General features: G+C 36.2%; 1 protein-coding gene across 11 annotated transcripts in view; it reads right to left on the bottom strand.

Annotated features, from left to right (window-relative positions):
* Positions 1-16,125, bottom strand: part of ADRA1A (adrenoceptor alpha 1A) — a 119,933-nt gene that overhangs the window by 35,775 nt on the left and 68,033 nt on the right. Inside the window, exon 2 of one of the 11 annotated variants that reach the window (XM_059372878.1) lies at positions 1,714-2,227. The exons of 8 other annotated variants lie outside the window; for them this stretch is intronic. In XM_059372878.1, the coding sequence (XP_059228861.1) occupies positions 2,175-2,227 (53 nt within the window). In that variant the 3' untranslated portion in view covers positions 1,714-2,174. Of the gene's footprint in view, positions 1-1,713; positions 2,279-16,125 lie in introns of those variants that run through there. 2 more of the 11 variants (XM_059372906.1, XM_059372887.1) reach the window with 2 other exon arrangements.

Genomic DNA, 16,125 nt, shown 5'->3' with positions numbered 1-16,125 from the left:
TTCCTCAAGAAATTAAAAATAGAACTTCCCTATGACCCTGCAATTGCACTCGTGGGTATTTACCCCAAAGATACAGATGTCGTGAAAAGAAGGGCCATCTGTACCCCAATGTTTATAGCAGCAATCGCCATGGTCCTCAAACTATGGAAAGAACCAAGACACCCGTCAACGGATGAATGGATAAGGAAAAGGTGGTCCATATACGCTATGGAGTATTATGCCTCCATCAGAAAGGACGAATACCCTACTTTTGTAGCAACATGGATGGGACTGGAAGAGGTTATGCTGAGTGAAATAAGTCAAGCAGAGAGAGTCAATTATCATATGGTTTCACTTATTTGTTTAGGATAGCAAATAGCATGGAGGACATGGGGAGTTAGAGAGGAGAAGGGAGTTGGGGTAAATTGGAAGGGGAGGTGAATCATGAGAGACTATGGACTCTGAAAAACAATCTGAGGGATTTGAAGTGGCGGGGAGGGGTGGGAGGTCAGGGTACCAGGTGGTGGGTATTATAGAGGGCACGGATTGCATGGAGCACTGGGTGTGGTGAAAAAATAATGAATACTGTTATGCTGAAAATAAATAAATTTAATTAAAAAAAACTAATGATGTACTGTACGGTGACTAACACAACATTTAAAAAAAGAAAAAGGAGGTAAAGAAAGCCTGAGACCGAAAGTCTCAGCACCACTGTATTCAACTGTTTATTAAGAATATGGAAAAAAGAAGAGATTTGAGGGGAACTTCAAGGGAAGAGTGGTCAAGACATGATGATTACTTCAAGTAAATGGTCGTTGAGCACTCACTATGTCCAAAGAGCTGAAATGAAGCAGGGGAGTGGGGGATAAAATGTCTCTTCAGCTTGTCAGGCTCATTGTCTGTGTGACTGTTTATTTGCACTGACAAATAAGTTAGCTCTGGATAGCTTCTAGTGATGCTCCAAATTATCTGCTCTTTTAGCTGAGTGAGCAAAGTTTTGGATCTCTCTCACTCAGGAAAGCACAGCTTTATTAACCCACATAGAAGTGACATGTTCTAAAAAGGAGTCCTGATATATTAAGCAGATTCTAATACACTTATCCCTCTGCTTACACGGTCATAAACACTGTCACCTCTCACCTGCCTTCTGCTTCTTCTCATTTAATTTTGCTCCAAGGACATTTTTCATTCCCAAATTATTTCCCCAGACAGAGGTAATAATTCAGTTGTCTTGACATGTCATTTAATGTGTGTGTAGAGAAAGCCGACTCATTTGACTAAAGTGTAATGAAAAATAGCAGTTGGATGGTATCTGCCTGCAGAAAAGACACACAGCTTATAAAATATTCTAAAGTTTACAAAAAGAGGGTGGGGGGGTTGTGGAGATTACCATCCTTCAAAAGCAAAGTGAAAGTGACAGTTTGTTGTATGTTTCTTTCTGCGTTGCCTCCCTGCCCAGGGAGATCCCTGGGCAAGTATTTTACTTTACTAATATTTGATTCTTGACAATGCCTTACATGGTGTCAAATTTTAGTAACGGATGTTGATTTTAATAAGCTAAAAAAATCCCGAGAGTTAGCAATATCACACTTAATTATTTTTTCCAGTATGTAGTTTTCCAACATTTTATCACTGGGGTTCCAGCCACAGCACAGTAAACATACTCTCTCACCTTAAAAAAAAAAATAAAAAAAGAGTTGAACACAATATATGAAGCACCTGTTTTTAGGCATTTAGGGTTTGGATCCTCAAGAGAAGGAAATACATGAGATGTGCTCCACATCCACCCTGGCTGTCTCCCTAGGGGTATTTTCTAAACTGAGGCCCAGGGAAGTGATGCTCAGGCAGAGAACACCTCTCTGGGTGAGGGAAACAGAGGTTGTGGCTCCGGGATGTGGAGATGGGCGGAATCTGAAAGACAGGGTCCTAGAGAGGAGAAAGCCATGTAAACAAGTCCCCACAATCTGAAGATGGGTTCCCTTGAACGGGTCCCCAAGTATTGCACTGTGTAAGCACAGGATAGGGGTCTGTTAGAAGACCTGTCAAGCAGATCAGTGTGATTCTGTTGAGAGTTGGCTTTCGGTTTTATTATTTTTTCTAGGGCTAGAGTAGTCCTGCTTCTGAGGCATACTTTCCTGGGGTCTCAGCTAAGCCCAGAGTATGGAACAAGGTCTCCATTGTAGCTGGTTTCACCTTCAGTGTATCCACATGTGTATGATCTCTCGGACTTCTGCTGAACTCACAGCCCCTAGGGATAATAAGTAAATATTTTGGACTTCATGCCAGTGAATTCAACAACCTAGAGGAAAAAGATAAATTACTTGATATTAATTTTTCAAAACCTGATGTACAAAGAAATAGAACATCTCCATACATCTGTTTATATGGAAACATTAGTGATCTAAAACTTCTAATACAATTTGGAAAAGAAGAACAAAGTTGGAGGAGTTATGTTACCTAACCTTGTGACTTTTGACACAAATACAGTAATGAAAACAATTGTAGCAGTGTAAGAATACAAATGAATGGAAGAGAACAGAGACTCCAGAAATAGACCCCACACATACAGTCAACCGATTTTCAACGAAGGTACAAAAGCAATTCAATGAGGGAAAGGAAAAGTCTTTGCAACAAATGGTGCAGGAACAGTTGTCTATCTGTACGGGAAAAAAAAGATGAACTGTGACTGATACCTTACACGAGCCACAAAAAAATAATTTGATAATGATTATGAGCCTAAACATAAAACTAAACTATAAAGTTTTGAGGGGAAAACATACAAAAACACCTTGGTGATCTTAGAGTAGGGAAAGGCTTAGACAGCAAGGCTTCAAAGTGGATAAATGAGCTTCACCAAAATGAAAACTCCTGCTCATCAAAAGATAACATCAAGAAATGAATAAACAAAAATATAGCCTGGGGGCAGTATATGCAATAGAAATATCTGAGAAAACACTTGTATCCAGAATAGAAATAGATCCTACAACTCAATAATAAAAAACAAGGTAATAAGAAATAGACAAAAGCCTTGAATAAAAAGACACAGGAAGGTATATAATGGCCAAGAAGTACATGAAAAGATTCTCAGCATAATTATACATCAGGAACATGCAGTTTACTTATTTTTTAAAGATTTTATTTGACAGAGAGAGAGAGAGAGAGAGTGAGCACAAGCAGGGGGAGTGGCAGGCAGAGGGAGAAGCAAGCTTGAGCCTGATGCAGGGCTTGATCTCAGGACCCCGGGATCATGACCTGAGCCAAAGGCAGATGCTTAACCAACTGAGCCACCCACGCTCCCCCAGGAACAGGAAGTTTAAAAGCACAGTGAGATATTACTGCAGAACCACTAAAGTGGCTATAATGAAGAAGATAGACAATAGACAATACCACATTGTGGGGTAGCCACTGGAGTTCTCACACATTGCAGGTGAAAATGTAAGAACATTCTGGAAAACTGACAGCTTTTTATAATATTAAATTTGTATCTATCATATGACAGCAATTCTACTCCTAGGTATTTCCTAAGAGAAATGAAAATACATATCCACACACAAAAAAATGCTTAGTACCTGAATGCTCAATGCAGTTTTATTCACAATAGACCCCCAAACTGAAAACAACATAAATATCCATCCACAGGAGAATGGATAAATAAATTATGACATATTCATACAATGGAAAATAATAAGATGTAAAAAGGAGCAATGATTGGTACTTGCATCCAAAGGATGGATTTCAAGAAATATGCTGAATGATATAAGCCAATCACAATATAGTACGTGCATGGTTATATTTACATGAATTTTGAGAACAGGTAAACCTAATCTATACAGGGGAAAATCCATACCATGGTTTTACTGAGAAGAGCACAGATTTATTAAGCATGGGCAGGACGTGATGATTTAGTTTTTATTTCAGTAGGGTATAGTTTATATGGGTATATACATGGGCCCAAACTCATCAGAATGTGGACTTAAGATGTGAGTATTTTATTGTTTGTAAATAATACTTCAAAAATACAGTTACTCCACAATGAAAGAATAGACAATCAAATTTAAGGATGGACAAAGGATCTAAACTGACGTTCTCCCAATAAGAACAAATGAGCAGTATGCACATCAAATGATGTTCAGGGCACCTGGGTGGCTCAGTCAGTTAAGTGTCTGCCTTCAGCGCAGGTCATGATCCCCAGGTTCTGGGATAGAGCCCCACATGTGTCTCCCTGCTCAGTGGGGAGTCTGCTTCTCCCTCTCTCTCTGCCTCTCCCCCTACACATGTTTTCTCTGACACTCTCTCTAGTAAATAAATAAAATCTTTTAAAAAACTGAACAAAAAAAGATATGCAGCATGATTAATGATTAATCATGATTAATGATTAATGCAAACTGAAACCACGATATACCATTTCACACCCACTGGGATAGCTTTAATGGAGAAGATGACTAAATACAAAGTGTCAGTGAGGATGTGGAGAAACTGGAACTCTCATACATTGCTGGTGGGACTGTAAAATGGTACAACCATTTTGGAAAAGAATTTGGTAGTATAAAAAAATTTAAACAGTTACCATATGACTCTGCAATTTCACTCCTACGTGTGTGTGTGTGTGTGTGTGTGTGTGTGTGTGTGTAAGATAATGAGAAACATGGACACACAAAAACTTGAGTGAGAATGCTCAAGAACACCATTATTCATGATAGCCAAAAAGTGTAAACAACTGATGAATGGATAAATGAAATGTGGTATATCCATGCATAGAATATTATCTGGCCAGAGAATGAATATACTGATATAAATTATACCATGGATAAACTTTGAAGGAAGCCAGACCCAGGAAGTTATCTATTGTATAAGTCCATTTATATGAAAATTATCTATTGTATAAGTCCATTTATATGAAATTTCTAGAATAAGTAAATTCATAGAGACAGAAAGTAGATTAGAAGTTACCAGGATCTAGGGGAGTAGGGAATAGGGAACTATTGCTTAATGGTTACAGAGTTTCTGTTTGGAGTGATGAAAGGTTTTGGAAATAGACAGAGGTGATGGTGATACAATATTGTAAATGTAATTCATGCCACTGAATTGTACATTTAAACAGGCATGTGAATTTTACAATATGTGAATCAAAATCAATAAAAAAAAACCAGCATGAGAAACAACACAAAAATAAAATGCGACGGAAAATAAGGTGGATTAACAGCTACATAGTGGCATGGGTAGATCTGTGGTAAGAGTAGGCATATGGGCAATCACAGTGTAGGTCTTTCAACTTTTTTCTATGTCTAAAAGTTTTCACCATAAAAGGCTGGGGCAAAAACAGAGAGTTCCTGTCCTGGCATGGCAGTGTAAACTCCTTATACTTCATCCCTCTTGCTGATCAAAACTAAAATTTCTACATAAATATTAAAAGGAAAAACTTAGCTGAAAACTCAGAAAAGTAAATAAAACATAAAAGTAAAAGATGTTAGATTGTGGGTGGGTGCCAAAATTTAAAGAAGCAATTTTTGGGGGAAGGAGAGTGTAGGGAAAGTTTCTGATCTGTTTTGTTTTCTTCTTCCTCACTCTTCTGCCTTGAGGGTGGGTCCCAGCTGCAGAGCTGAATGGTGGCATTGCACGGGTGGTTAAATTTGCCATAAAAATTTCTGCTTTCTGGCCATGGCCATCAGAAGGAATCCTTGTGGATCACAGAATGTAGGAAATCCCAAAAAGAGATATACATATAATTATGTATATGAACATAGAGCAGGCTCAGGAACTTACCTGAGCCACCATGCAATGTGCACGTGTGGGATCCACCCCCAAAATACAGCAAGGTCTTGGGGAACTGAACTGAATCACTTTCCACAGAAAACAAGACACAATTTGCAGTCTCAAAGAACTTGATACTCAGAAATATCAGGGCACCCAGGTGGCTCAGTCACTTACATGTCCACCTCTTGATTTCAGCTCAGGTCATGATCTCAGGGTTATGAGATCAAGCCCCAAGCTGGGCTCTCATTGGGTATGGAGCCTAATTAAGATTCTTTCTCTCTCTCCCCTCTCTATACCACCCCACCCTTAAAAAAAAAAAAAAAAAAAAAAAAGCTCCAACAGTTTCCAGAACATTAAAATGACCCAGTATCTATACAGAATAACTATCACAATGTCCAGGATGCAATCTAAAATTATCTAAGATGCAATGAAGAAGATGGTCAAAGGAAAAGACAATCAAAAGATGTCAACCCCGAGATGACCACCATGTTTGAGTTAGAAGAATAGCTTTAAAACTTTTATTTAAACTACTCTCTATAAGACAAAGGGAACCATTTGAAATGAATGAAAAAATATGAATTCCCAGCAGAGAAAGAGAAACTATAAAGAAGAACCAAATGGAAAATTTAGAATTGAAAAAGATGACATCTGAAATGTAAAAGTCACTGGATTCGCTCAGTAACATAACAGAGGTAATAGAAACTAAAGGTAAACCAAAAGAAATTCAATCTGAACAACAGAAAGAAAAAACATTGAAAAAAATGAATGGGAGACTCAGGGACCTGAGGACCAGTATCAAAGAATCTAACACACGTCATTGGGATTCTACAATGAGGAGAAAAACATTGGAGGAGGAAAGAATGTTTGAAGAAATAAAAGGCCAAAAAATACCTCACATTTGCAAAAGCGATAAATTTACAAATCCAAGAAGCTTAATGGACCTCAACCAGAATAAACTTGAAGAAACACATGCCAAATACCTCATAATCATACTGCTGAAAACCAAAAATAAAGACAAAAAATCTTAAAAGAGCTAGAGGAAAAAGATTACACTAAGCGGAACAAAGATTCAAATTCTTGCAAATTTCCTATCAGAAAGCATGGATCATTAGACAGTGAAATACCATCTTTAAAATTTCTAAAGGTTCTCCAAAAAGGCTGCACCAACTTGCATTCCCACCAACAGTGGAAGAGGGTTCCCCTTTCTCCACATCTCCTCCAACACATGTTGTTTCCTGTCTTGTTAATTTTGGCCATTCTGACTGGTGTAAGGTGATATCTCAATGTGGTTTTAATTTGAATCTCCCTGAGGGCTAGTGATGATGAACATTTTCTCATGTGTCTGATAGCCATTTGTATGTCTTGATTGGAGAAGTGTCTAAAGGTAAGAACAGGCAACACAGAATTTTATGTACAGTAAAGGTATCTTTCAAAAATAAAGGCAAATGAAGACATTTCCAGATGAAGAAAAAGTGAGAATATTGACTTAACTTGAGAGTGAAAAAATAGTCATTTATAGTTACCATTTCTGTCTGCTGTTCCTTCTTTATTTCTGAAGGTTCACTTTTCCCTCTGGTATCAATTTCATTCACCCTAAGGAACCTCCTTTGGCAATTCTTACTCTGTAAGAATTGCCAAAATTCAATATTTGTTATTGTTGAAGACAAAAATGATAATGTCTCATGGAATTTTATGAAGATATAATAAATCTCACAGTTATAGCACAAAGCTCAGGGGTGAGGATTTAAAGACTCCTATCTGATTGCAAGATTTCTACATTTTTTCTATAATATAAACTCTAACTAGACAGTGCATGTATGTATGTGTGTAAGTATAGAGATATGTGTATTATAATCTCTGGAACAACCACTTGAAAGATAATTCAAGGACAAAAAGAAAAATATCCAATAGGTACATTGAAAAGAATACAATAAATATGTAAATAATCCAACAGAAAACAGGAAAAGGAGAAGAGAGAAACAAAAAACACAAGGGACAAACAAAAGCAAATAATAAAGTGGAAGATCTGGGGGCGCCTGGTGGCTCAGTCAGTTAAGTGTCTGACTCTTGATCTTAGCTCAGGTTTTGATTTCAGGGTTCAAGCTCCATGTTGGGCTCCAAGCTGGGTGTGGAGCTTACTTTAAAAAAAAAAAAAAAAGAATAAATAAATAGTACAGCTAAATCCAACTACATAAATAATCACTTCGGGGGTGTCTGGGTGGCTCAGTGGGTTAATCCTCTGCTCAGGTCATGATCTCAGGATCCTGGAATTGAGCCCCACATCGGGCTCTCTGCTCAGAGGGGAACCTGCTTCCCTCTCTCTCTCTCTGCCTGCCTCTCTGCCTACTTGTGATCTCTGTCTTTCAAATAAATAAATAAAATCTTTAAAAAACCAATAATCACTTCAGATTTTAACTAGTCTAATCATCCAATAATGAAAAGGCAGAGATTGACAGAGTAGATAAAAAAGAAAGTGCTACTGTATGCCATCTGTAAGAGTCACACCTATGACAAAAACACAGGTTCTTTAAATACACAGAGAGACACTTTAAATGTACACACAGACATATTTTAAAAATACATACAGAAAATTTTAAAGCAAATAGATGGAAAAAGGTTCCATGGAATCCATAAGGATAAGACTAGAGTGGCAACATAAACAGAACAAGTAGATTTCAAGACAAATACAAGAGAGAAAGGAGGGCATTTTATAGTAATGAAGAAAAATATCCATCAGAAAGTTATGCAAATTATAGATGTGTGCCAAATAACAGACCCTCAACATCCATAAACCAGAAATTGACAAATATAAAGGGAGAAAAGACAATTCTACAACAAAAGCAGATTTAATAGTCCTCTCTTAGCAAAGAATGAGTAGACAAAACAGCAAGTCATATACACTCTGAATGTTATCAAGCCCCTTGATCTATCATCATTTATATAGAACATTACATCTGAGGGTGCAGAATACCTATTCTCTTTCAGTGCACGCATTTATGTATTCCATAAGCTGCTTTATAAAACAAGTGAATTCACTTAAAAATGTTGAAATGATACAAAATCCAAACACACACTAAATTAGTAACTGTAAGAAATGTAAATAATTCATATTACATTATATTTTCACATTTCTGAATAATTCATGGGTTAAAGATGAAATTGGGGAGATATTAGAAAATATTTTGAGCCAATGAGTAAAGAAAATAAAGCATACCAAAATTTTAATGGACACAGCTAAAACACCCAAAGATGCAGCTAAAGCTTAGAGGGAAACTTAAGAGCTTTAAATGATATCATAAAAGAAGAAGAAGGGTCTAAATTTACACATTAAGAAGCTAGAAAAAAAAAAGAATAGTAAATTCAAAATAAGTAGAATGAAGAAAATAATAAAAAGGAGAAATCAGTAGATTGGGAAACTGACATAATACAGAGAAAATTAAAAGTCAAAAGCTAGCTCTTTGAAAAGATCAACAGAATTGTCAGATCTCTAGCTAGACTGATTGGAGAAGGGGAGGGAGCTAGGGAAGGAAGAAGAGGTGGGGAGGCAGGTAGGGAAAGAGGGAAAAAGGGAGGAAGCAGGGGGAGAGGAAAGTAGGGAGACAGAGAGAAAAGGAATCACCAATATCATGAATGAGAATGGTGTTACCACCACATATTCTAGAGACATTAAGTGGATAATAGGAGAATATTATGAGTCAACAAATCTAACAACTTAGTTGAATTCAACATGTTACCAACCATATATGGAAAGGATAATACATTATGACCAATTAGAGTTTGTCCCCATAATACAAGATTGTTTCCATCTTTACAAAAATAAAGATAAAATTCACCATATTAATAGAATGAAGAAGGAAAATCATATAATCATTTTAACAGATAGAGAAAAATCATTTTACAAAACTAAACACTCAATCATGATAAAAACTCTCAGTAAACTAGGAATGGTAAATTGAGAAATGGCATCTATGTAAAACCTACAGCTAATGGTGAAATACTGAATTGTTTCCCCCTGATATCTGCTCAGGACAGCAGAAAATAAAAGGCATAAAAGTGGAAAAGACAAAGGAAAACCATCCTTGTTTGCAGATGATGATTGTCTGTATAGAAAATTCCAGGGACTCTATAAAACTACCAGAACTAAGGAATGCATTTAGCAAAGTCACAGGATACAAGGCTAATATAGAAAAATCAATTGTACTCTTATATTCTGGCAGGAAACACTTGTAATATTTAAAGTTTAAAAATTCATTTATAGTACCACTTTAAAACATAAAATACCCAGGAATACATTTTAAAAATTGTCAAGGACTTCTATGCATTTTTGTGTGTGATGAGGGCACCTAAAGTCACTCTCGGTATGTCTCCAGTGTTTAATACAGTATTACTAAGGGTAATAATGATGTCTATACATTAGATCTCTAGACTTATCTTATAAAATTGCAAATATGTACTCTTTGGCCAACCTCTCTCCATTTCCCACTCTCACCAGCCTCCCTCATTACCTTCTGCATCTACGAGCTGGACATTTTGTAGATTACACATATAAGTGAGGTCATACTGTATTTGTCTTTTCACATCTGGCTTGTTTCACTGAGCAGGATGTCCTCCAGTTAGGGTCATCCATGTAGTCAAAAAAGGCAGTATTTTCTTCTTTCTTGTGGAAAATAATATTTCATATATACATTGTAAATAATATTAGATAATATATTGCATATATATGTATACAACACATCTTTGTTATCCATTCATCTGTTGATGGACTTGGCTTATTTCCTTAGCTTGGCTACTGAAAAAAACATTGCTATGAACATCAGAGTGCAGTGTAATCTTCATGATCTTGATTTCAATTCCTTTGCATAAATACCTGGAAGTGAGATTACTGGATCATATGGTAGTTCTATTTGGAAGAATTTCCAAACTGTTTTCCATAAAAGCTGTATGAGTTCACATTTCCATCAACACTGCACAAAGTTTCCCTTTTCTCCACATCTTTGCCAACACTTGTTACCTTTTTTCTTTTTGGTAACAGCCATTCTAACAGGCATGGGGTGATACCTCTTTGCAGTTTGAATCAGCATTCCCCTCATGATTAGTGATGTTGAGCACCTTTTCATGTATCTTTGGCCATTTGGATGTCTTCTGAGAAATAACTACTCAGATCCTTTGTCCATTTGTTAATCAGGTTATTTATTTTTTTGCTATTGAGCTGGGTTTCTGACATGTTTTGGATATTAACTCTGCATAATGGATAGTTTGCAAATATTATCTTCCATCCCATCTCTTCACTGTGCTGATTGTTTCCTTTGCTGTACAGAAGGTTTTTAGTTTGATACAATCCCATTTGTCTATTTTTTGCTTTTGTTGCCTGTGCTTTTGGTGTTATATCCAAAAAATTATTGCCCAAACCAATGTCAAGATACTTTCCTCTACATTTTCTTCTAGCGGTTTCATGGTGTCAGCTGTTACATTAAGTCTTTAACCCTTTTGAGTTGACTTTTGTATATAGAATGAAATAAGGGGCTAATTTTTATTCTTCTGCACGTGGAAAGCCAGTTTTACTAACATCATTTATTGAAGAGACTATCATTTCACTATTGCAGGTTCTTGACACCTTTGTGAAAGATCAGTTGACCATAAATACATGGATTTAAGTCTGTGCTCTATTCTGTTCTCCTGGTCTATGTATGTTTTTTTTTTTTATATCAGACCATATTGTTTTGATTACTATAGTTTTATAGTGTATTTTGGAATCAGGTAGTGTGATGCCTCCATCTTTACTCTTTTTGCTTAAGACTGCTTTGGCTTTTCAGAGCCTTTTGTGGTTCCATACAAATTGTAAGGGTTTTTTTTTTCCTATTTCTGTAAAAAAGTGACATTGCAATTTTGAAATTGGTTGTGTTGAATCTGTAGATAATTTTGGATACTATAGCCTTTTTAATAATATTAATTCATCTAATCCATGAACACAGGATATGTTTCCATATATTTGGTCTACTGCAGTTTCTTTCATAAATATTTTATGGTTCTCAGTGTATGGCTTTTTACCTTCTTGGTTATATTTTATTCCTAAGTATTTTACTGACTTTGATGTTATTGTAAATGGGATTATTTTCTTAATTTCTTTTTAATCTAATTCAGTTGGTGTATAGAAATGCAAATTTTGTTTGTTGATCCTGAAACTCGAGTGAATTAATTAATTAGTTCTAAGTTTTTTGGTGCAGTTTTTTTTTAAAGGATTTTATGTATGTATGTATGTATTTATTTATTTGACAAAGAGAGAGAGCATAAGCAGGGGGAGGGTTAGGCAGAGGGAGAGGGAGAAGCAGGCTTCCAGCCTAGCAGAGAGCTTAATACAGGTCTCAATCCTAGGATCCTGGACTCATGACCTGAGCTGAAGGCAGATGTTTAAATGATTGAGCCATTCAGGCACCCCTGGTGTAGTCTTTAGGGTTTTCTGTACATAAGATGATGTCATCTGCAAGCAGAAAACTTTACTTCTTCCTTTTTTATTTAGATACGCTTTATTTGTTTTTCTTGCATAATTATTATGGCTATGCCTTCTAATACTATAATGAACAGAAGCAATGAGAGTGGGTATCCTTGTCTTTTTCCTGATGTTAGAGGGAAAGCTTTCAGCTTTTCATTGTTGAGTATGGTATTAGCTCTGGCCTTCTCATATATAACCTTATCATTTTAAGGTATATTTTTTCCGTGACTAATTTGTTGAATGATTTTATTATGAATGCATGCTGAATTTTGTCAGATGCTTTTCTGCATCTATTGAGATGGTCACACAGTTTTTTTTTTTTTTTTAAAGATTTTATTTATTTATTTGACAGAGTTCACAGTAGACAGATAGGCAGGCAGAGAGAGAGAGGGAAGCAGGCTCCCTGCTGAGCAGAGATCCCCATGCGGGACTCGATCCCAGGATCCTGAGATCATGACCTGAGGCGAAGGCAGCGGCTTAACCCACTGAGCCACCCAGGCGCCCCGAGATGGTCACACAGTTTTTGTTCTCCATTCTGTTAATGTGGTGCATCACATTTATTGATTTGCATATGTTGAAACACCTTACTATCCCAGATGTAAGTCCCACTTGATCATGGTGTATGAGCCTTTTAATATGTTATTGAATTCAGTTCTCTAGTATTTTGTTGAGGATTTTTTCATTTATGTTCTCCAGGGATATTGACCTGTAATTTTCTTTTTCTGTGCTACCTTCATCTGGCTTTGGTATAAGGGTAATGCTGGCCTTGAGAAGATGTTGATAAGTTCCTAGAAACATACAATCTACTAAGACTGAACCATGAAGAAATAGGAAATCTGAACAGACCAAAAGTAAGAAAGGAGATTTCATGATAATCAAAAATCCCCCAACAAATAAAAATCCTTGACCTGAGGGCTTCACTGATGTTTTCTATCAAGTATTTAAAGAAGCATTAAGTGGGTAGGAGAAGAATAAATGAAACAAGATGGGATGGGGAGGGAGACAAACCATAAGTGACTCTTAATCTCACAAAACAAACGGAGGGTTGCTGGGGGGAGGGGGTTTGGGAGAAGGGGGTGGGATTATGGACATTGGGGAGGGTATGTGCTTTGGTGAGTGCTGTGAAGTGTGTAAACCTGGTGATTCACAGACCTGTACCCCTGGGGATAAAAATATATGTTTATAAAAAATAAAAAATTAATTAAAAAAAAAAGTAAAGAAGCATTAGTATCAAACTTTCTAAGTCTTCCAAAAAACTGAAGAGGAAGAAACACTTCTAAACTCATTCCAATAGGTTTTTGTTTGTAGAAATCAAGAAGCTGACTCTAAAATTTATGTGGAAATACAAAGCATCTAGAGAGAGCAATTTTTAAAATTTTAATTCCAGTACATTTAACACAGTGTTATATTACTTTAAGGTGTACAATATAGTGATTCAACAGTTCCATATATTACTCCATGCTCATCAAGACAAGTGTACTTTTAAGTCCCTTCACCTATTTCACCCATTCCCCCAACCACCCCTTTCTGGTAACCATGTGTTTTCTCTACAGTTGAGAGTCTGATTTTTCGTTCCTCCCCTCTTTTTTCCCCTTTGTTCATTTTTGTTTCTTAAATTCCACGTATGAGTGAAATCATATGGTGTTTGTCTTTCTCTGATTGGCTTATTTCACTTAGCATTGTACACTCTAGAACCACCCATGTTGTTGCAAATGGCAAGAATTCACCATCTTTATGGGTGAATAATATTCCATTGTATACATACACCACATCTTCTTTATCCATTTATCTATTGATGGACATTTGGGCTGATTCCATAGTTTGGTTATTGTAAATCATGTTGCAATAAGCACACAGGTGCATATATCTTTTTGAATTAGTGGTTTTGCATTCTTTGCGTGAATACCCAGTAGCATAAGTACTGGATTATAGAGTAGTACTAGTTTCAATTTTTTGAGGAATCTCCATACTGTCTTCCACAGAGGCTGCATCAGTTTGCATCCCCACCAACAGTGCATGAGGGTTCCTTTTTCTTCACATCCTTACCAACACTTGTTGTTTCTTGAGTTTTTTATTTTAGCCATGCTCACAGGTGTGAGATGATATTTCACTGTGGTTTTTATTTGCATTTCCCTGATGATGAGTTACATTGAGCATTTTTTCATGTATCTGTTGGCCATCTGTATGCCTCCTTTGGAAAAATGTCCATTCATGTCTTCTGCCCATTTTAATTGGATTATTTGTTTTTAGGTGTTGGACTGTATAAATTCTTTATATATTTTGGGTACTAGTCATTTTTTGGGTAAGTCATTTGCAAACACCTTAGTTTGAAGACTCATCTTACCTGATTTCTAGACTATATTAAGCTAGAGAAACTAAGACAGTTTGGTATTGGCAAAAAATCAGATATGTAGGTCAATGATATGTAATAGATAGCCCAGAAAGCTCCTAAATGTATACCATTGTTTGATTTTGGACAAGAATGCCAAGGCAATATGTGGTAGGCAGAATAATAGACCCCTAAAGATGTCCGTGTCCTAATCCCAGAAACCTGTGGAGTATGTTATAACTTACATGGCAAAAGAAACTATGCAGACATGATTAAGTGAAGGATATTGAGGTGGGAAGATTCAACTGGATTATCAAAGTTGGCCCAATGTAAATTACAGTCTTCATAAGTGAAAGGGAGAGGCAGGTGGGTCAGAGTCAGAGAGAGAGATGTGCTAATGGAAGGAGAAGTCAGAGTGATGAGAGTGCTGACTTTGTAGACAGAAGGGGGCAACGAGGCAAGACTTGCAAGCAGTCTATACAACTCTCTGAAAGGGAAAACACCGTTTCATCTCTAGAATCTTCATAAAGAACACAGCTCTGCTAATACCTCAATTTTAGCTCTGCAAGACCCATTTGAATCTCCTGACTTATAGAACTTGAAGACCACAAATTTGTACTGTTTTAAGGCACAAAGCCTGTTACAGCTGCAATAGGAAACTAATACTTTACAGTATTAGTTTACTAATTTACTAAATTATGCAGTTTACAGCTGCAATAGGAAACTAATACTTTACCTGATGGTAAAAGAACATTTATTTTCAACAATGTTTTTAGATAATCTTATTATCCATATTGAAAAAAAATGAACATTATCCTTTTCTCATACCACACACAAAAGTTAACTCAAAGTGGATCATAGGCCCAAGTGTAAAGCCTAAGCCTATGAAATTTCTAGAGGAAAACATAAGAGAAAATGCTTGTGACCTTGGGTAGACAAAGGTTATTTAGATAGAACCCCCAAAGTATAAAATACAATGAAAATAATTGATACTTTATCAAAGTTAAAAACTTGTTTTTGAAAGACACTATTCAAAATACAAAAAACCAGCACAGACTAAAAATATTTGCAATGTATATATCGAAGGATATGTGTCCAAATATATGTGTCCAGAATATAAAAAAAACTCCTACAACTGAATACTAAGACCATATGTATTGCAACAAAAAAGATGTGTACATGATTTAAAGATGCACTATGCCAAAAGAGGAGCAAATGGCCAATAAGTGCCTGCAAATATAATATGCATTGTTAGTCATCAAGAAAATGCAAAGTAAAATCATCATGAGATACCACTGCCTACTGAGTATAATGGATAAACCTAAAACAAAAACAAAAACAAAACTGACAACAGCACTTTATGCTGAAGAAAACAGGAAATCTCATACACTGTTGGTGGGAAAGTAAAATGGTCCAATCACTTTGCAAAAGAATATTTTGGGAGTTACAAAGCTAAAACATACATCTATTCTATGTCTCAGTCATCTCTGTCCTAAATACTTCCTGGTGTGAAATGAAAATGTAGGTCCACACAAAAGCTTATATACAAATGTTCAAAGCAGCTTTGTTTGTA

This window comes from Mustela nigripes, chromosome 1 (genome assembly GCF_022355385.1).
Source record: "Mustela nigripes isolate SB6536 chromosome 1, MUSNIG.SB6536, whole genome shotgun sequence".
Taxonomy (NCBI): Eukaryota; Metazoa; Chordata; class Mammalia; order Carnivora; family Mustelidae; genus Mustela; species Mustela nigripes.
The sequence above is the reverse complement of the archived record's forward strand: the minus strand, read 5'-3'. Positions and strand labels throughout refer to the sequence as shown.